At 41.8% G+C, this 23140-nt stretch overlaps 1 protein-coding gene across 1 annotated transcript in view; it reads left to right on the forward strand.

Annotated features, from left to right (window-relative positions):
• LOC119414846 (abl interactor 1) overlaps window positions 1-23140 on the forward strand; it is a 106771-nt gene that overhangs the window by 66684 nt on the left and 16947 nt on the right. The window contains exons 3-6 of the mRNA XM_037681967.1: window positions 10058-10072; window positions 10652-10755; window positions 12381-12521; window positions 12762-12862. Coding sequence (XP_037537895.1) covers window positions 10058-10072; window positions 10652-10755; window positions 12381-12521; window positions 12762-12862 — 361 coding nt within the window. The remainder of the gene's footprint in view (window positions 1-10057; window positions 10073-10651; window positions 10756-12380; window positions 12522-12761; window positions 12863-23140) is intronic.

The raw sequence follows: 23140 nt of genomic DNA on the forward strand, positions 1-23140 counted from the left end.
CCCCCTCACCTGTAATGATACCCCCATCACCACTGCAAACTCTTATCGGTTCCTCGGCACCACCATCACCCAGGACCTCAAGTGGGAGCCGACCATCAGCTCCCTCATCAAAAAGGCCCAGCAGAGACTGTACTTCCTGCGATAGCTGAAGAAGGCCAAGCTGCCGGCCAAACTGATGGTGCAGTTCTACACGGCCATTATCGAGTCCATCCTCAGCTCCTCCATCACGGTGTGGTACGCCGGGGCCACTGCCAGGGACAGACTCAGACTGCAGCGCGTTGTGCGCTCTGCTGAGAAGGTGATCGGCTGCAGCCTTCCATCCCTCCACGACCTGTACGTCTCTAGGACTGTGAGGCGAGCAGGTCGGATCACAGCTGACCCTGCTCACCCAGCACACGGTCTGTTCAAACCACTCCCCTCTGGCAGGAGGCTTCGGTCCATATGGACCAGAACCTCCCGCCATAAGAACAGTTTCTTCCCCTCTGCTGTTGGACTCCTGAACACTCATAATGCTACCTCATAATTTCTGCTTTGGTCACATTACATCTGTTTTGTAATTGAATACTCCATATGTACTGTTTTCTAAGCTTTTTTTTATTGTTTTCTATTGTATGGGTGTACACATGTTTATGTTATGTTTTCATTTTTACTTTATTACTATTCACACCTTATGTCGAAGCAAATTCCTAGTTTGTCCACCTCGTTCATTGACATGGCAATAATAAACTGATTCAGATTCTGATCTCCTTATATTCCTGTCTCCTCTCTTCAGTCCTCTCACTGTCATATTTCTTCTTGGCTAATTTCTTTCTTTGAATGGCGGCCTGCACTTCACTATTCGAAAACCAGGTTTCATTATCATCCATTCTCTGTCCAGATAACACACCAAGTACCTTCCTTCCTGTCTCTCTAATTACTGTTGCTGTAGTAGTCCAGTCATTTGGAAGCTCTTCTTACCACCCAGAGCCTTTAACAGCTCCTCTCTGAATTTCTCACAACATTCTTCCTTCTTCATCTTTGGTCTTCTTCACTGATTTTGCTCTTTTTCTCTTCTTCACAACAACAGGCATTCTACACACAACCATCCGATGCTGTCTGGCCACACTCTCCCATGCCACAACCTTACAGTCTCCAATCCCCCTCAGGTTTCCTCTTCTACACAGAATGTAGTCGACCTGCATACGCCTTCCTCCACTCTTATAGGTCACTATGTTCCTCCCTTTTTTAGAAATAGGTATTGACTATAGCCATTTCCATTCTCTTGGCAAAATCCACCTCCATCTGTCCTTTCTGGTTTCTTTCCTTGACACCAAACCTACCCATCACTTCCTCATCCCCTCTGTTTCCTTCACCAACATGTCCATTCAGGTCTGCTACGATCACCACTCTTTCCTCCCTAGGAATACTCTCTGTCACTTCATCCAGATCTTTCCAAAATATATCTTTCTCCTCCCCATCACGTCCAACCTGTGGAGCATAACCACTGACGATATTTAGCATCAGACCTTCTACTTCTACCTTCAGGCACATCACCCTATCTGACACTGTCTTCACCTCTACTACATTCTTTGCCAAGTTCTCCTTCAGGACCACCCCTACTCCATTCCCCTGTCTATCCACACCATGGTAAAACTGTTTGAACCCTGCTCCAATGTTGCAAGTCTTGCTGCCCTTCCACTTGGTATCTTGGACACATAAAACATCTACCTTTCTTCTCTGCATCATGTCAGCCAGTTCTCTACCTTTGCCTGTCATTTTCCCCACATTTAGAGTTGCAACCCTCAGTCCTACATTCTTCACTTTCCTCTTCTCCCTCTGTCTCCTGGCACGTTTCCCTCCTCGTGGTCTTCGACTAACAGTAGCACAATTTCTGCCGGCATCCTGTTTGTCAACAGCACCAGTGGCAGTCATTGTTAACCCGGGCCTCGACTTATCCGGTATGATTTCGCTTTGATGAACTTGCATTATACCAAACATTTTTCAGTCAGGTCATCTGGACAGTTTCTTTTTTTGTGCTGAAACATTTCACCTTTGATTCGAAAGGCTTCATCAGTCAAGGAAACACACAACAAAAAACTGATTCTTCCCCCAACAGCTTACTCCAAATTGGAACAAACCAGTTATGTTGGTGCTAAGATGGTCTCTTTGTCACGCCCCCTCCTCCATTGTCGGCCCTCTTCCTTGTTGACAGTCGTGTCAAACTGGTTGAAACTGAACTGTCCAGATGACCTGACTGAAAAATGTTGGATTGTATACCTGGATTTTTGAGCATGGACTTTGTTGTTAACTCACATTATAGTTTTGGCAAAAGAGTTTTACATCGGATGCCCTTCCTGACACAACCCTCCCCATTTACCCGGGCTTGGGACCGGCACAAGAGATACACTGGCTTGTGTTCCCTAGTGGCTGGTTTGGAAGAAGTGTGAACACATTAATATGAGAATACAAGATCAGACAGCAAAGGATAAGTCTTGTGTTGGTTCCACCACCAGCAGCAGGTCCTCAGACAGAATGGCTTGTGGACTGTCCTGGTACATCTGCAGCCCTCTCGCCACTTGTTTCTTCATGGACATGGAGCTGGGACATTACGTTGTGCCTCTTCCTCAGCAAAAAGCTCCTCCAGTGGAGACTTTCTGGACAGATTGCAGGGAGGAGGTTCCTAAACAAACAACAGGTTAATCAGTATTATCACTAAAAAGGGATTATTAAAGGCATGATCATTATTAAAATTGAGAATCTATATAATTTCAGCTATCATACGCTTACACTCTCATCCTCCACTCCCTCACTCTCAGGCTTTTCCTCAGACTGTATGGTGATCCCATCATCTTCACAGTCTTCCTCTGTTGACTACAAAGAACAGTACTAGTATTTAGATTTCAGATTTTAATAGCAGAAAAGGACAGTTGTGAATGATATTTCACCTGCTCAATCAGCTTTATCTGGATCTGCTCCCAGCCACCGTCATCCATCTTCTGTTTAAAGCACAGAGCAGCTTTTCTCCACCTTATAACAAGATGGGATTAACTTATTTGACAAGTGATCCATGGGAGGTGGTGTGTACTTGGGTTGATGGTTTTCACCATGTCCCTGCAAACATATAAACAAAGATGTAATGTCACTGTTACTGTAACATTAGCTTAGGATGGACTATTAATTAGCTTAGCTCTATTGTTACTGCCTAACTAACCTAAATGTTGATGATTCCACATCTGAAAAAGGATGCTACCTTTTCACAATATATGCTGTAAACGTTCTGTGGCACTCTTCATTCAGTTGCACCAACGTATTTCCCTTGGTCGCAATGGTGAACCGAGGAGCACATCGAGGAGCCTGGCTAACATTATTAGCCATTTCAGGTCATTTGTCTAAGAAAAAATACAAGCGCTAACGTTAGCAGGGTGTTTGCATTTGAGTTGGCCTACCGCTTTAAGTCGAGTATAACTTGTTAGCTGCCTTAATGTTGGTATGAGACGTAGTTTATAGTTTTATTTACCTGATGGAGCCGGAAAAGGAGGCAGTGAAAATAGTTCGGCGGAGTGCGTCAAAAACGTGCCACTATTTTACTTCTACACCCTCCTCTTTGCACAATATAAAATTATTGCATGTGTTGCACTGAGCTGACTGGTCATTTTATTAAAGTTAAGCCATGCTTTCAACCTCGACTACTCACTCTCCATGTACACTTCCGGCAGATTCTTCTTCGTTTGTTTTTGGTGGGCGGTTTCAACTTCCAGTTAGAGGACTGGGCATTGAAAATAGGAATCGAAAATAAATTTTTCGAATGAGTCCGGGAAAACTGGACAGTTAGTCCCAGTTCCAAACGATTCTCGATCCTCGATGCCCAACCCTAGGTAAGGAGGACCCTCTTACTTTGACGGAAACAAATTGGATTCATGATGACAATTAGATTCTGCAGTTTGGGTTGGTGAAATCAGGATTGTCTACACTTTTGTGTGGATGTGTCAAAGCATGGCAACACTCAGACTGAATTATGTGGAGATGTGTCAGAGTTGGAGTAGGCTGTTATCAGGACTGTGAACTTTCTGGCAACAACCATAAATGGTGGGAATAATCTTGGAGGAGCTGTGAGCTCAACTTTTGGCGTAAGCAATCACTTCGGCTGTTTGGAATTCTCATCAGAGGATTATACCAGCGAGACTTTAAAAGGCAGAAACGGCAATTTACGAGTTCTGCCTGACCCAAACTGTGGCCTTGATGGCAGACTTATCTCAACTCCTCCTGGCTTGTTTAGGAAAAACAAAAGACCCTTTGTCTGTCTCCTCACCCCTCCCTTCCCCAAGGCCGTGGACATGTGATGGATCCTCAAACGAGCTGATGATAAATAACACCTCATCTGGACAATGGCTGAGAGGCGGGGCTCTGGACTATGCTACGACCTTCCCTTAAAATTCAACGTCTTCACCGGCTTATATGTATACTGTATGTATCACGTCTATTTATGTTGCTTTGCTGTGGTAGGTTTTTTGATGCCTCAAATCGTGCCCTGTCTAGGACAAGGCGTGAGAGATCTTTTTTTAATACCATCTCTCCTCATGTTTTCTTCCCTTTTCTCATTTAAGCAAAAATATTATTCTGAAGAAGAATAAGAAAGCTGCGCTAATTAGCAGCAGCTTCGTGCACAACGTCCATCTTTCGGACGACTGTACTTACATGTTCTCATTGCATCTTAGTGAAATGATAATACAGCTTACTCTGGTTCTGATTGTAAATGCTTCTGTTAACTTATTTATATATGAATATTTCTGTTCAGTTCCCTGAGACTACTTCTGTTGTGACTTGGCGCTATGTAAATAAACTGAACTGAATTAAATCTGATGAACCAGATTCTACAAAAACATTTATATTTAAAATTTTATATTTTTCTTCATCGTTTGATGTATTTGCACTCATTGTGTCTACTTTTATTGTTAAAAAATGTTCAATACAAAAACAACTGGACTTTATTTGTAACAAAAGACATTTCGCTCCTCATTCAATTCAATTCAAAAATACTTTATTGATCCCAGAGGGAAATTAAGTGTTGTCGTAGCTCATCATCTTGGTTTCATTCAAGAGTTGTTATAGATGCTGAGCTGTGGGCAGGAAGGATCTCCTGCAACAAATTCAAAGAATCTGGACACAGATACTGAGCCATCCAGCTGGATCCAGCTTGCTGTCAAATCTGGCGGGCCTCTCGGTCCTCCTGGGTAGCAGGACTGCCCGACTGCTGGGTAGAATTCCTCCATGAGCAATGGTCACTCCTCCCAGCAGCCTGCCGAGCTTCTCATCACCACGAATAGACAGCTTACAGTGCCGGGGGATGATCCCGGTCCTCCCGTTGTCAACAGCTGAGTTTCCCACCAGCTCCATGATCTTGGTGGTCAGGTACTTGAGCACAGCCGCCAGGATGATGTAAATTCAACCAAGGGGCCTCTTTTTCAACTCATTTGGGGCTGTAGCTGATGTATTTGAACTTTTGAGATGTTAATCAGCTGCTCCTGGTTGTTAAAAAACCCCTTGTCGCCATGGTTACGCATCATAACAAATGCCCAAAGTAAAAAGGTTTCTGTAAAAATCATTAAAAAAAAAAAATCATACAATTTTTTTTATCAGTGAAGATTAAAAATAAATTAACGGTGCCGGATTTATTGTGAAATCCTGTTTTCCCTTTGACTTTATTAAATAATCTGTTAATTAAAGTTAATTCAACTGAAAAATCATAAAAAGACAATTATTGAATCTCTCAGGAATATTTCCCTCCAACATGTTCAAAGAAGAGACACAGCCTTTGGTTCAACTTTATTCTAACCCACAGATGTACAAATCACAAAACAAGCATGACACTTTAAATTAAAGCTTTAAATCAAAGCTGAACTTTAATTCAAAGCTAAAAATAATGTGTATACAAGAAAAATAATCTGTATACAAGAAACAAAACCACAATGAGTGCAAATACATCAAATGATGAAGAAAAATATAAAATTTTAAAAATAGATATCTTGATGCATGCTCAATAACCCAGGTAGAAAAATCTAAAAAAAGTTCAGTCTGGTCCTCTGGACGTTCAAAAACAAACAAACAAACAAAAACAAAAATGTAGAAATGTTTCGTCTTTCATCCGAAAGAAGAAACATTTCTACATTTGTTGATTTGTTTTGTTTTTTGAACGTCCAGAGGACCAGAATGAACTTTTTTAGATTTAAATATAAATGTTTTTGTAGAATCTGTTTCATCAGATTTAATTCAGTTCAGTTTATTTATACAGCGCCCAGTCACAACAGAAGTCGTCTCAGGGCACTGACAGAAATATTCATATATAAAAATAATAATTGAATATTATTTATCTGAGGAGCAGACTGCTTTGAGTAACTCATCGCAGAACTCTTATTAGCAGGACGGATTCTGGACATGCCTCTGGAATCTGTCCTAAAGTGCAGGTGCAAATCCAGGCTGAGCTGAGCCAGGCTGAGCAGGGGTGTGCAGAGTTGGGGCTGATTAGGGGCAGTGCAAAAGGGGCATAATTCACAGATGAGGCCCCTCTGTTCCCATCAGGTGTGAAAACTGGCTGTGATCAGTCTTAGGCCCTTTTTACACGGACACGGTGGGGGAAACATAGGTTTCTTTGTATGTTAATTAGAGGAAAAGATCCTCGTTGACACAGACAAATTTTGTGTTTACATGCATCCAGAGGACTGGTGTCTCTTCCAACACAGATGTTGGTCACAGCACCTGGATTCTGACGTAGATTAACTACAAGATTAAAAATATATTCCATCAGGCGTAGTTAAGAAAGCACTGTGTCCGCCGCCATGTTGATAGAAATATGCCGTCTGTGGAGGTGAACAGCTGAGTCTTGTCCTGAAGAGCTGGCTCTCCTGTGTTGAGCCATGCGTCTGTGAAGAGGCTGTTTAGTTTCTCCAATGTAGAGGTCTGGACAGTCCTCACTGCACTGGACCACATACACTACACCACTCTGTTTGTGTATGGGTGTTTTGAACAGAGAGCCCTAAACTCCTTTGAGGGAACAACGCCAAGCCATTAGTTCCGATATGTGGATGATACCTGGGCCGAGGAAACAGAAGTGTTCACCAGACACATTAACTAGGTCGATAACAACATCAAGTTCACCAGAGGACAAAAAAGGTCCCAAATCAGCCTTGAATCAGCTAAAAAATACTGGTGGAATAGGGATATTTCCGTGGCGAGCTGCATGTAGAACAACCGTCAAGAATGCCAGACAGCATCTCTTCCACCTCAGACGTCTCACAGAAGACCCTCAGGACGTTTCTTATAAAAGGTGCATGTTGATCACTGAGAATATCCTCAAACAACCCAACCACCCCGGACATTCACTCCTCTCTCTGCTGCCATCAGGCTGAAGGTTTCACTGCATGAGAGCAAACACAGAAAGGAGGAGGAGCTTCTTCCCTCAGATTATCCACCTGCATAACTCTGAGCATTAAGAAAGAAAGAAAAAACAGAAGTAATGAATCCGGATTTGCATTGCAGTATTTCTTCATCTTGTATATTTTATTTCCGGTTTGAGTGTGTGTGGTATTGTTCTTTATTTATTAATTTTCCTTTAATTTCTTGTGTGTCCTTACTTATATGCTGATCTTTGGATGCAGGTACAAGAAATTTCACTGCATAGTATACAGTATGTATGACTGTGTATGTAAATGGTAAATGGACCGTACTTATATAGCGCCTTTCTATCTTATTTCAAGATACTCAAAGCTCTTTACACTATAATCTGTGTCCTCATTTACCCATTCATACAGCTCTATACTAGATCTATACAAAGCTAATTGAACAAATCATTCTAAAGAGACTAATCAGAGCTTTATCACATTCATACACCGATGGGACACACATCAGAGGCTATGAGGGGTTCAGTGTCTTGCCCAGGAACACTTAGATATGTGACTGCTGGTGGATTCGAACCCCCAACTCTTGCATTGGAGGACGACTGCTCCAACCACTCAGCCACAGCTGCCCACATGTGACAACTAAAGTTTTATCTTATATATTCTTAAATTATTATCTTCTTTGCTGCCCATCTCGACACCAAGCCTTTAATAATCCAAAAAGCCTTTCTCACTGTGCGTTCAGATGCACTCACACCTGCCCTCTGCCGTTCCTGGGCAAGCTCTGCACTGGTGATGATCTGATCTCATAGCTGCATCGTCTTTAGTGGACAGTCCTGACGAATGCTTGATATTCTTGGGCATCCTGAAGCCTTCTTCACAGTAATTAACCACTCTTCATGAAATTCTTGGTGATTTGATAAATGGTTGATTGGAGTGCTATCTTACAAGCAGCAATGCACTTACAATTCATCTAATCACTCTTCACAATCTAGAATTAATACAAATTGCCACCATAAAGACTGAGGCAGCGAACTTTGTGAAAACCAAAGTTTGAGTTATTCTCAACTTTTGGCCACAGCTAGATTGTGGGGAGGTATTGCCGTGAATTGGACCTGCTTCCCACAGTTTGTCACTTCTCTGTCTTACCATTCAAGATGATGTATTTTTAAACAGCCCTCCTAACTAAACATTTATGCTGACTTAGCACATTCTTTCATGAAAATGGTATTTCTTGAAGGTGGTAGCCTCTTTCAGTAGGATAATTCTTTTGGACAGTTTGCTAAAGGGATTAAATAATGTTTTGAGGAACACAAAATCAAGCTTGGGTTCTTCTGTTGGCCGCTAAATTCTTTCATTCTCAGTCTGATTGAGCATCCATCGTAATTGCTATTCCGTACAGTAGTAGCTTTTTGCACCTAAAGATCTGCTCCAAACAACTTGGTGTCAGATGACACTGCAGGAATTCAGAGGTTTGGTGGAGCTCATACCTCAATTAGTATATGTAGCAGCAGCAAGAGTCCTACTCTGTATTTCGTGTGGTCATAATGTTGTGGCAGATCAGTGGTGCTCAGTATTTCTTTTTTGGCAGTACAGGATTTATGATAATCTATGTATCAAACCATCAACAAATCCATTTAAACAAGATATCCAAGGAATATTTCATACATTTTAAAATGGTTGTCAATAATCAGTATGGTGACTCCATCAATTTTCAATCAGGTCATCTGGACACTTACTTTTTTTTTTTTCTGAAATGTTTCACCTTCCATCCAAGGTGAAACGTTTCAGCACAAAAAAAGAAACTGTCCAGATGACCTGACTGAAAATTGTTGGATTGTTTACCTGGATTATTGCGCATGGACTTTGTTGGTTTTGAATATGGTGACTGTTGATTATAAAAAGGCGAATAAATTAGTTAACCTGTTATCGGTCAGTAAACTTACCTGCTGCATCAATTCTAATTACTAATTGGCTTTTATGTATGTGAATGTTCCTGTAAAGTTCCCTGAGACAACTTTGTTGTGATTTGGCGCTATATAAATAAACTGAATTGAATTGAATTGAATTCTAACACGTGGAAATATAAGTGTAGTAGGGTGAGGAAAAAGCCTCATTCCCTTAATTTTCCTTGCATACAGCAATTACATAGACAAATATTGAACAACTCTAGGTCTTGTCTACAACTGTTTTTGTAAAACAATCATTTTATCTGGCTTTGCTAAAAATATCCTAATGAACATGACACCATTTCTAGAAGTGTCTTCTTCCATACGGGTACAATGAAAAGGTGTAGCAATTATGCCAAGCCTGTATTTGGCGCTGTAACGCTGCCAGGAAGAAACACGTAAAACAGGAAACAAGGCGCATTCTAATTGAGTACTGTAGTGCCACACTGCAGACCACCTTGTTTTTGTCAACTTAATAATTTATCTTAGAGAAGGTCATCTTCAAACAGGTAAATATACTAAACTTATTATCCAAACATGGCTGTGTCAGTCACACACACACACACCTTTCTTTTTTGTTAATTATTTTATTAACATTTGTCTTTGTTGTACGCAGCCAAATAATCTACGTGTTATTGGTTCATTGCGTTACATTTCATTGATAATATGACTAAAAGTCACTATACATTTTGTACTGTCTAACAACTTTGTCTCCTCTTTTTACCTGCTTGCCCTCAGTGGCTTAAAGCCAAGGTAAGACATACTTATGCTTGCTTTTTTCTTCTCCACATGTCAGTTACACAATCCATGTGTTCATAAGTCTCTAATAATCACTATTTGTTGTATTTTTATATTTTGTATTTAAATTGAATTGTTTAAGTAGCTAATATGATTCAAATTTGTTATTATTTAAGTAAAATTGACAAGAGGCATCCATGTTTGTGAAGATTTTTTCCCCTCTAGCTTGAATATAAGGTTTATATTTTAGATTGACAACATTCTTACTAATACTCCCACATACAACTGTCTTCATATAATTATGAATAATTGACATTTTATACAGGTTGATCACCTTTTTAGTGGAGCTTTGTGTCTCCCTTTAGTCAAGCTGAAACAAAAAATATTTAAAAGTTTTTTCTCCATCACATCCCAACTTTAAAGGACATCTCACTTTATTATTATTATTATTATTATTATTATTATTATTATTATTATTATTATTATTATTAGTAGTAGTAGTAGTAGTAGTAGTATTAAAGACAGAAGAATATTAGTGTCAGTAAAGCAGTCGAGACAAAACCTGCTACAATAACTGGATTTTTGCTTCTTTAGCAACACGGGAACAATGCAGCAGGACGAGGAGGGACTGTTTCCAGGACCAACCCTCCCTCACAGAAACCTCCAAGCCCCCCCATGGCGGGTCGGGGGACTCTCGGGTAAGAAGTTACTGGTTCAAACCCAGTTAAACAAGACTCTGTCCATAAATGTAAACCACATTAAATAAATACTTTGTTGAGTGATTTAGATAACACTCATACAAAATTCAATTCAATTCAAAAATACTTTATTAATCCCAAAGGGAAATTATTTGTTGTTGTAACTCGTGATCCTCATTTCATTAAGAGATGTTATAGATGCTGATGGCTGTAGGCACGAAGGATCTTTTGTAAATGTCCATCCCACAGTGGATCCTAAACAACTGGCTGCACATGCCATCCAATCCATCCACCCAGACTCGGCCGGTTCCCTCAGGCTGTAGGACCGCCCTAATGGCGGGCAGAACTCCTCCCAGAGCGATGGCCATGCCTCCCAGCAGTCTGCTGAGCTCCTCGTCGCTGCAGACAGCCAACTGTAGGTGCCGAGGGACGATCCTGTCCTTCAGCTGTCCTGAGCCGTGTTTCCTGCTAGTTCCAGGATCTCAGTGGTCAGGTACTCGTGCATAGCTGGCAGGTAGATGAGAATGCGTCCAAAGAACATCCTTTCAACTTATTTGAGATTTGGGCTCTAGTTGAGATATTATTTGAGCTTTTGAGATGTTAATCAGCTGCTGTTGGTTGTAGAAAACTGCCTCGTTGCCATGGTTACACATCATAACAAATGTCCAAAACTAAAAAAGTTTCAGTAAAAATCCTTCCAGCTGCACAGCATCGGACACCAGAGGAAACCATCATCCAAAAAAATGTGATTTACATCCAGAAAAAGAGGAATTAAAGTTTCCAAAAGCAAAATCTCAGAATGAAAGTAACAGGGCTGCTCCAACATGCAGCCACCTGGAGCGGCACAATTCTAGAACTACTTACTTTTATACTTTTATTTTGTTAAGACATGTTAAGGTGGCGCAACTGGTAGAGCTGCTGCCTCTCAGCGAGCAGGTCCTTGGTTCAAACCCCGGGCCAGGGTCCTTTCTGGGTGGAGTTTGCATGTTCTCTCCGTGCATGCGTGGGTTTTCTCCGGGTACTCCGGTTTCCTCCCACAGACCAAAAACATGCATGTTAGACTGATTGGTAACTCTAAATTGTCCATAGGTGTGAGTGAGAGAGTGAATGGTTGTTTGTCTCGTTTGTCTCTATGTGGCCCTGTGATGGACTTGCGACCCATCCAGGGTGTACCCCGCCCCTCGCACAGTGATTGCTGGACATGGGCACCAGCGACTCCCGTGACCCAAAATGGAATAAGCGGGTAAAGATAATGGATGGCTGGATGGATTTCCAGTTTCCGTTGGTGTGCTGTGTGTTAACTTGAATGTGAACATTGGTGTAACAGTCTGTCGTTCGTGTCATTCGTTGGGAGAATGAACGTCGGAGCAGGACCGTTGTGAGCTCAACAATAAACTACAGCGACAACCGCCTAAAAGGATCTTCAGTGGTCTCGCCTATTATCCATTGTCACGAAGAAGAGCTGCGACACTGTACTTAAAAACCCTCAACAACTTCAATAGTTTATTTGAGCTTCTGGAGGTTTCCTCCCCCATCCAAGCAGTTCATATTCATCAGCAGAGTCAGTATTGGTTTTTCCAAACATCAAGTCTGCTTTCCTTTTTCTGTTGATTGTCTGAATCCAGGCGTAACACTCCTTACAAGACTCTGGAGCCAGTGAAGCCCCCAGTGGTGCCCAACGACTACATGACGAGCCCGGCTAGACTGGGCAACCAGCACAGCCCCGCACGCACTGCTTCACTCAACCAGAGACCCCGCACACACAGGTGGCCCCACATCCTCCCTCTGCATAAAATATAAAAGAATTCTCAGCTGCCGTCAAGGTCAGATGACACTAACGCAGCACACAGAAGCTTTTGTTTTTACCCGTTAGAAGTCTTGCACATGCTTGCAGAGATGTGGATCTGTTGCCTCGGTGACGAGAAAACAATTACAGCAGAATGACATGTTGAAAAGAAACAACCTGTCGTGTACTGCTCTCTGATGGGCTCTGAATGTGTCTACAGTGGCAGCAGCGGGGGCAGTGGGGGCAGGGAGAACAGTGGAGGCAGTGGAGGTGGTGTCCCCCTCGCCGTTCCCACCCCGTCTCCTCCTGGTATGGGCCAAGGTGAGTCCCAGCAGCCGACAAACCCCACACCTTGTTGTTCCTTTCACATCGGCAACATTTGATCATACTTAAAGGTTCAAGGTTGTTTATTGTCATTCACATCACATGTGGTGCACGAGGTGGAATGAAATTGTGTAGTCAAGGTTCCAATTACACCCAATAATACCAAAAATATAAAGTATAAAAAGGAACGCTATATAAGGATCTGATATTCGCTAAACAGTAATAATGTAAAATAATACTGTGTATTAAATAGCAGCCCGAACATGAGTCTGTAGTGAGCAGATGGGTGCGAATACAGCAGCTTAAAGGTAAGAGATCAGCAGCATTTTCATTCAACCTTTATTTAAACAGATAAATCACATTGAACCTCAAAGACATTTACAAGTGAGACCGGTTTGAACAAACAAAAGCAGTGGTTAACTGGACACATGTAGGTGTTGGAGGCAAAAAAAATTCCTATCAGACTTATTTTTTCCTGCCTGAGAAAAAAACCCCTCTGATATAAAAAAAAACACCTCGCACAAACAAGCACATAGTGGCGTAGACATTCTGCAGACGAGGGAGACGAGAGCGGTCAGCAATGTTCGTAGATGCTCTCGAGGGCACTGTAAGAGTTCTGATAAGGATGGAATAATCAGCCAATGTCCTCCAGTGAGATCCATAAACATTCTCGAGGTATGTTGAGGAATGGCCAAGAATAACGTCTATGAGAATCCAAGAGTCCTGAATAGGGCATTAACAGAGTACTCGAGTAATCTACACATCGATTGCTAGAACATCTATCGAGGTTAAAAATGTTACGTCGAGTATCCGTAGTGCCGTCATATTATGTGACCACCGTATGACCGTAGGGGGCGGTGTTGCACTGTTGCAGGTCACAGAGTATGGTGCAACACCGGGTCCAATCCACCGAACCAGAAACAGTTTCGGTTTAAGTTTCGTTTTTGACGTGCTGCATGTTTCTTCATGTTTGCAGTTTAATAATAATAACTAATAGTTTAGTTTTTCCTGTGACTTATTTGCAGCATGATAAATAGTAGGAGCATAATATACGCTCCCAATGTTTTGTTGGTCTTTTTTTGTAAATAATTACCTTTTTTTGCGGTTTTATTTATTTATTTATTTTTGTATCTTGAGATCTATGACGTCATCAAATACTCGAGTTCTACTCGGGTTTTATTATGTTAATGTCGAGTTTAAAAATTATATACTCGTTCAACCCCTAGTCCTGAAATGATGACACAAAGTTTATTCAGCTGGTTTCATCTGGTTATCAGTTGAAAATTCCTCAGGGAGGGGGTGGTGAGCGTCAGATCACGTGTTCTCCAGGCAAATTCAGATAAGATGACCTTCAAGTTCAGCCAAGGGAGCCAAATTCAGATAAGATGGTCTTCAAGTTCAGCCAAGGGAGCCAAATTCAGATAAACACACAGTTGTTTAGGGGACAGGCAGAACTTAACGACATCTACCTTGAGTCTGTGTTGGTCCACTCGGTTCCGAAATGTCCAAAATAACATGGCCACACCGATGGAACATGACTGAGTAAAATCCCCAAGATCTGATCCATTCAGCCCAAAGCATTTGAGTCCGGGTACTCGAGACACGAACCAAGCCATCATAAAGGCAAGCAGCGTGATCGGGTCCAAATTTGCTGCCGACAACTTCCTTGATTGTAGATAAAACCAGCAACAAGCTGAATCCAAAAAGCAGGAACCAGTTATCGAAAATCCAATTAAATATGTGTCCTTAAAATCCACAGATGGCAGCAGAGATAGACACATCATCGAATCTTCCAAGTCAATGAGATATCCAGCTGCGTACGTGCCAACAGGACAAATTGGCTCGCCTAAAGCCTGTCTTCTCTTTGGAGACAATGTTGTAAATTGAGTTGAGGGACCAACTGCTCAAAACAAGTCCATAATTATGGTTCGGAAGAAATGCAAGAGAGTCTCACAAGCATGGATAATCAGCAGCAAACTTGCTTAGTTTGAAGGGTTAATCAATCAACATTTATTTAGACAGCTAAATCCCATTGAGCCTCGAGGACTCATTTACAAGAGAGACCTCATTTCAACAAAGAAAGATGACAACAATGGACAACAGCAACAACAATAAACAGTTATAAAAAGTCATACTGCAGGTTTTTTTTTTTTTTTAACAAATAGGATGGCTAAAAGGAAAAGGTAACAAAACAAAAAAAACAGCTAGATTCCAAGACAAATGTAGAAAACTAAAAACAGGAACATGTCTGCATTGGACCCTGCCAGGTGTCCAACAGATTCTTAAAGACACTTAGAGAGGTCAAGGTCGAGAGCTTCAAATGTTTTTGTAAGATATTCCAGGAAACAGGAGCGGAATAGGAGAAGGCCCTTTCGCCTAGTTCAGTCCTCATTGAGGGAACACTGCAGGTAATAATGTCCTGAGAGCGCACGCTGTAGCTGCACTCACACAGAGACATGTAGGAGGAGATGTATGAAGGCAACAGACCAAGAAGTGATTTAAAGATGAAAATATACCAGTGAGAGAGTCTGCGTGAAGTTAATGATGTCCAGTTAACCAGTGAATACAGGGTGCAGTGGTGGGTACGATAATCACAACCAGTTATGAATCTTAGTGCACCATGATAGACAGCATCCAACATCTGCAGCATCCAACATCTGCAGGGTTCTTGTAGGAGCATTCATGTAAATAATGTCACCGTAATCAATGGAGGGAAGGAAGGTCACAGATACAAGGCGTTTTCTAGCATTCAGGGTTAGACAGGATCTGTTTCTGAAAAAGAAACCCAGTTTAACTTTCAGTTTCTTTATCAAGTTTTCCACATGGAGCTTAAAAGAGAGATGTGAGTCGACCAAGATACCCAAATATTTATAGGAATCAACAAACTCAATGGGGACACCATTTGAGGATAAAATAGGAGGAAGAACTGCTGGGACCAACTTCCTATTTGAAAAAAGCATCCCTTTGGTTTTGTCGGCATTTAAGACAAGTTTGAGGCGGAACAAATCAGTCTGGATGATGTTGAATGCAGATTTCAAAAGCTGGAAAGCCTTAGCAACAGTTTTAGCTCGACAATAAACAACTGTGTCATCAGCATAGAAATGTATGGATGCATTAGGGATTTTTTTACCTACATTATGTATGTAGATTGTAAAGAGGGTGGGTCCTAAGACTGAGCCTTGTGGTACACCATTGTTGACTGTTAAATAACTGGAGGAAGTACCATTATGTTGAACACATTGCCTCCGGTCTGAAAGATAGTTAGAGAACCAACCAATGGTGTGTTCTGAGAAACCAATTTCTGAGAGTTTATGACACAAGATGTTCTGATCCACAGTGTCAGAATCTTTAGACAGGTCTAAGAAAAGTGCAGCACAATAATCCTTAGCATCCAGTGCTTCAACAACATCATTAAGAACCTTCAGTGAAGCAGTGGTTGTGCTGTGTTGTTTCCTGAAACCAGATTGATGTGGAGGTAAGATGTTAAATGAGTCCAGGTAATTTTTGATTTGAGAGTTTATCAGTTTTTCTAGAACCTTGGCTAAAATGCAGAGTTTAGAGATTGGTTGATAGTTGTTCAGTGAGGTGGGGTCTCCTCCCTTCAGCAAAGGAAGAACAAAGGCTGTTTTCCAAGTGTCTGGGATGGAGTTTTGTCTTATGGAGAGATTGAAGATGTGGGTCACAGGGACTGTGATGATATGAGCGGCCAGCCTTAAGAAATAAGGTGCAAGTTCATCTGGTCCTGCAGATTTTTTAGGATCAAGATCTTTTAACAGTTTATTGACCTCACTGACTGAGAATGGAGAAAAAGAGAAGCTGGGATTAACTGAGGATTGACTTGTAGGAGGGATTTGATTTGTAGAAGTTTGGTTATTAGGGGAAATGGCTGATTTTCTGTTAGTAACTGTGTCAAATAAAGAACTAGAAGCAACAAAATGTTTGTTGAAACAGTTCAGGATCTCGTGCTTATTATACACAGGAACAGAGTTAACGAGAAGTTGTGATGGGAGGTCAGATGATTGGGGGGTGCCTGAGAGAGATTTGATGGTTTTCCAGAATCTGTTAGGGTCATTTAGATTTTTGGAGGTCTGAGATAAGAAATAATTGCGTTTTGCTGCTTTGACAGCAGTTGTGCATTTATTCCTCATCTGTCGAAAACTCAACCAATTAGTGTCTGAGTCAGATTTTCTCGCTGCGGCCCAAAGATGATCTCTCCTGTGAAGGAGGTCAGCTAGCTCTGGAGTAAACCAGGGGCTGTCTCGTCCCTTTATTCTGAACTGACGAAAAGGAGCATGTATGTTCAGAAAATAAATGAAACTATTATGAAAATAGTTCCAAGTGGAGTTCACGTCATCAGTTAACAGAATACGATGCCAGTCAAAGTGAGACAGATCCCAGAGGAATGACTGTTCACAAAAACGTTTCAAATCCCTTTTTTGAATTAATCTGGGCTTAGAAGGTGGAAGTTTAATATCTCTCAAAGCAGCTGTCACACAATGATCACTCAAAAGATCAGCGAATACACCTGTACCAGGGAATTTGTGAGGCATATTATTTAGAAACAGGTCTAAGATGGAGGATTTTTCTGGATGGTTTTTATTTAATCTAGTGGGAGAGTTGATCAATTGGGTAAGATTAAAAGACAAGCAACATTCCTTGAATTTATCACAGAGGGGGGTCGACTTATACCAATCAATGTTGAGGTCTTCAGCCAAAAGGACCTCTTTGAATTTTAAATTACCAAGAAATTCCATGATGGCAGTCAATGCCTCAGGTGATGCCGAAGGGGGATGGTAGCAGCAGACTACAGTTAAAATCTGGCCTCCATTCAAGGTGATGTTTACAGATAAGGCTTCAAACTGGTTTGGAATTGTTTTAGAAGACATAAGACTAGAAACCAGAGAATCTCTAATGTAAATAATGACTCCACCCCCCCCTTTTTTGACGATCACAGCGATAGTTGTAAAATCCATTGATTGCCACGTCATTATTCATTACAGATTTGTTGAGCCAGGATTCAGAAATAAAGATAACATCTGCCCCAGAAGAACTGACCAGGATTTTTAAAGCATCCAGTTTTCTCAGAAGGCTACAAGCGTTTACATGCAGAAAATGAAGCCCAGACACGTTCTTAAAGTCATTTGGTGTGTTGTAATTAGTGGGGGGTCCAGGGTTGGGCTGAATCCCTGAGAGCAGTAACAACATTATTATCAGACATTTTCTTGAGTTTTTTGTGACTGATGTGTAATTACAGGAGGAGGAATTAATGGGGAGGTTTAATAGATATATCCATTCAGCCATCCATTATGCTTTACCCACTTCTTCTTTCTGGGTCACTGGTGCCCATATCCAGCAGTCACTGTGTGAGAGGTGGGGGACACCCTGGACAGGTCTCCAGTCCATCACAGGGACACATAGAGACAAACGAGACAAACAACCATTCACTCTCTCTCTCACCTAGGAACAATTTAGAGTTACCAGTCAGCCTTACATGCATGTTGTTGGTCTGTGGGAGGAAACTTGGAATACCTGGAGAAAACTCACGCAAGCACGAGAAGAACATGCAAACTCTACTCAGAAATATTCCAGGTCCAACTTGGAATTGAACCCAAGACTTTCTTGCTGTGAGGCAACAATTCTTGCCACTGAGCCGGCGTGCTGCGACTTTTTCTCATATGTGATCTTTTTTTTCCTAACAGTCTCAACGTGACAAATCAGATTTTTCTTTCCAATCCACAAGTGTCTTTTTCATGTAAGGTAGTGAATCAGATCCATATCTGATGTTTGTCAAAGTGACCATGTCTCATTCATCTGTTTTTTATGTCCGTGAGGTGGGGGTGAGCAGAGTCGGAGAGTCAGAGTTTCTTTATTGTCCACATGGGGTGGAACAACATTATGTACACAGTAGAGGTGTAACGGTACACGTGGTGTATTGAACCATTTTGGTACAGCGTGTTTGGTTCGGTCCACCTGTGTACTGTTTTGGTTATTTTTTTCTCATTAAATTTTATTAATGACAGATTATGCGCTGCGGAACTAAAGCTCCTAAGCTTGTTTCAGCACAGCACTATTAATTGTTGCATAGCCTTGTAGCATGTGCAGCATTAGCAGCCTAGCATGTCATTGCGGTCTCCTGTTTGGGAACATTATGTCTTGTTAAAAGACAAGTGAACAAATCAAAGCTGTGTGTCGAAGTTGTTTCACAGAGATTGGATCTGCAGCAGCAACACGTCGAACTTGTTAACGTGCTTGAAACGACATCATCCGAACGTGAACGTAGTTTGGTTCAAAGAGCGAGAACTGCAGCATTTAAACAACTTTTATCAGGTAATTCAGATCAGTCCAGAGCAACAACACAAGCTGCAGGAGTTTTTAATAATAATAATTATGTCATCACAATGTCAGCACTGTATGTTTCCATACAATGGCGAAATTAGTCTCTGCATTTAACCCATCCACCACCAGGTGGTGCAGTGGGCAGCTATTGAAAGCGCCCGGGGGGCATTTTGGGGATGAGGCGTGCTGCCCAGAGACGCCACGTGATGTGCAGTGACTGGGGATCGAACCTGGGACTTTTGGGTCCCAAGCCGGCTGCCCTGCCTCTACAACATTTAAAGCTCTGGATCTGCGTTTCTGTTGTTGATGTGCCGGCTGTAAGCATGTAATTAAAGTTTTTGAGCCCTGCTGCCTATGACATCCATCACATCAACACTTCAGCCAAAAAGTTGTAGAAGCACTTTATGAAAAAGCTAAAACTGATATTGTCAACGAGCCCTGGACCAGATTTAAAGCCCTGCCCTGATAATGTTGAGCAAGAGAGAATATTCAACTGAAATGATGACCGTTCAAGAAGAGGTATTGTTATTGTATTATTGTGATCTAATTAACCTTTTAACTTTTAAATTATAATATTATTAACTCAATTTTTTTTATCTCTTTATGCTGTTTCAGTCTGAGGATGTCAACGAGATAGCAGCTGAGTCTTCTTCATCCACCAGATCACCTCCAGCTAAGAAGTCTGTAATGACTGAACTTGTTTACTTGGCATATTTTCAAAATAAACGTTTTGTAAGTCTTTATTTTGGCCTTTTTTGTACCAAAAATTAACCGAACCGTGCCCTCCTTGAAACTAAACCAAACCGAAATGTGATTTTAGCGTACCGTTACACCCCTAGTACACAGGGTCCCAGTTACATCCAACAATAAAATGTAAAAGAAAAACAGTAATAAGATCTAAAATATGAACTAAAAAAACATCAACTAAATATACACTAGGCACTAATAGCATAAAAACAATATGCCAAACAGCAACATGAACATGAGTCTGTGTGAGCAGATGAACATGAATGAAGACAGTAACATGAAACAGATCAGCAGCAACATGATGTGATTATTCACAGTGATTATTCTGGTTAGAGATTCATGAGTGTAACAGCCTCAGGGTAGAAGCTGTTCCTCAGTCTAGTGGTTCTACATGTAATGCTCCTCAACCTCCTTCCTGAGGGGAGCGGGGCATCACTGTGCTGGGTGAGTGTGGTCCTTCATGATGCAGGTGGCCCTCTTCCTGCATCTGGAGGTGTAAATGTCTGTGATGGTGGGGAGACTGACTCCAACATCTTCTGTGCAGCCTTCACCACTCTCTGTAAAGCTTTTCTTTCTGCAGCTGTGCAGCCTCCATGCCACACGTTGATGCTGGAGCACAGGATGCTCTCCACTGCACACCTGTAGAAGGTGAGGACTGAGCTTCCCAGACCAGCTCGCCTCAGCCGCCTGACGAATTAGTCTCTAATGAGCTTTCTTGATCAGACTGGTGATGTTGTTGCCCCAGCTGAGGTTGTTGTTCAGGTGCACACCCAAGAAGTTGTGGATCCTCATCAACTGCGGCCTGTGTGTTAATCCGTAGTTCATTCGTTAATTAAGAAACCTGGGCTTGACCCTTCGACTTGTTCAAATTTCAGGCCAATCTCGAAACTTTCCTTCCTGTCCAAAATCCTGGAGAAAATAGTTTTCATTCAATTAAATATGTTTTTGAATCAGAACAGAATTTTCTAGATTTTTCTGTCTGGTTTTAAGCAACTCCACAGCACTGAAACAGCATTAGTGAGGGGTTGTAACAATATTCTGGTATCAAATGATTCTGGTCAATTTGTGGTACTTGTTCTCCTGGACCTTACTGTTGCTTTTGATACTGTTGACCACAGTATACTTATATCACGGCTGGAACAGTGGGTTGGGATTACAGGGGCTGCATTAGAATGGTTTCACTCATACCTGAGTGGTAGGAGCTTTTGTGTCAAGGTTGGTAGTAATGTATCCGCCTCATTGCCTCTTTCTCGTGGGGTCCCACAGGGTTTGATTCTTAGACCCCTTCTGTTCTCAGTCTGTTTGCTCGCACTGGGGTCCATCCTGAGGAAACATGGTCTTTCATTCCATTGCTATGCTGATGACTGCCAGATCTACCTGCCTATGAAACCAGCAAGTGTTTGCTCCATTCACCCTCTGTTAAAATGTCTGGATGACATTAAGGCCCGGATGGCTTCAAATTTCTTAAGTTTTAACTATGAGAAGACTGAAGTCATTGTCTCTAGCCCTAGCTCAACTGCTTCCACTGATCCTGTCAACCTGGACTCTCTTCAGCCATATCTGAAGCAGTCTGGTAAAAATCTTGGGATGATTATAGAGTCTGACTTCAAGTTTGACAAACAAATCAACTCTGTTCTGCAGAACAGCTTCTTCCAACTAAGACAGGTAGCTAAGCTCAAGCCAGTATTGTCCAGATCCGACCTTGAGAAACTAGTCCATTAGCGACTATCAGGTTGAGTTCTACTGGCCGATGGTCATTCAGACCAGTCACTGTAGAGTTCTTTGGGACTGGGATGATAGTTGTGGTCTTCAGGCAGGTGGGAACTGTTGCCATGGCGAGTGAGGAGTTAAAGATATCGGCCAGCACCTCGCAGAGCTGATCATCACATTCTTTCAGCACCTTCCCGGGGATGTTGTCTAGGCCAGTTGATTTGTGATTAATAATTCTCCTGAAAGTATTCCTCACTTTGGCTGAGCTCACGCTGAGAAGCTCTTCATCTGGTGGTGAGGTGAGTCTGGTGCTGGGTGGTCTCTTTGGGTATTCAAAGTGTGCGTAGAACTTGTTGAGGGCATCAGGCAGTGATGGGCCTCTAGAGGTCTCGGATTTCAACTTTCAAAAACTTATAATGCAGCTTTAGGTTTAATAACCAGTCAGTTTCACACCTATAAGGAATGTGGCCCATCTGTGAATTAGATTAACAAAGACCTTAACAAACCCCTAATGTGAGGTGTGATAGGTCAATCTGTATTTGTATGTATGTATATACAGTGCCTTGTGAAAGTATTCGGCCCCCTTGAACTTTTCAACCTTTTGCCACATTTCAGGCTTCAAACATAAAGATATAAAATTTAAATTTTTTGTGAAGAATCAACAACAAGTGGGACACAATCGTTAAGTGGAATGAAATTTATTGGATGTGTCAAACTTTTTTAACAAATAAAAAACTGAAAAGTGGGGTGTGCAATATTATTCGGCCCCTTTACTTTCAGTGCAGCAAACTCACTCCAGAAGTTCAGTGAGGATCTATGAATGATCCAATGTCCCAAATGACTGATGATGATAGCCATACAAAGCATGCATGCATTCTCCATGCATACATATTTTCACCTATTGTTATTATTAGTAGTAATAATAATGATTAACATTAATTATTAATTAGCAGTGTAAAAATTATTACTATTAATATAATTATCCATAATTATTAATATTAATATTAATAATATTAATGTAAATTATCCATCCATCCATCCATTCATTTTCTTCCGCTTATCCGGAGTTGGGTCGCAGGGGTAGCAGCTTAAGTAGGGAGGCCCAGACTTCCCTCACCCAAGCCACTTGGGCCAGCTCTTCCGGCGGAATCCTGAGGCGTTCCCAGGACAGCCGAGAAACATAGTCCCCTCCAGCATGTCCTGGGTCTTCCTCTGGGTCTCCTCCTGGTGGAACGTGTCCGGAACACCTCACCAGGGAGGCGTCCAGGAGGCATCCTAACCAGATGCTCGAGCCACCTCAACTGGTTCCTCTCGAAGTGGAGAAGCAGCTACTCTACTCTGAGTCCCTCCCGGATGATCCAGCTTTTTACCCTATCTCTAAGGGAGAGCCCAGACACCCTGCGGAGAAAACTCATTTCGGCCGCTTGTATCCGAGATCTCGTTCTTTCTGTCACAACCCAAAGCACATGACCATAGATGAGG

The sequence above is a fragment of the Nematolebias whitei genome, chromosome 9, assembly GCF_014905685.2.
Source record: "Nematolebias whitei isolate Nwh7 chromosome 9, NemWhi1, whole genome shotgun sequence".
Taxonomy (NCBI): domain Eukaryota; kingdom Metazoa; phylum Chordata; class Actinopteri; order Cyprinodontiformes; family Rivulidae; genus Nematolebias; species Nematolebias whitei.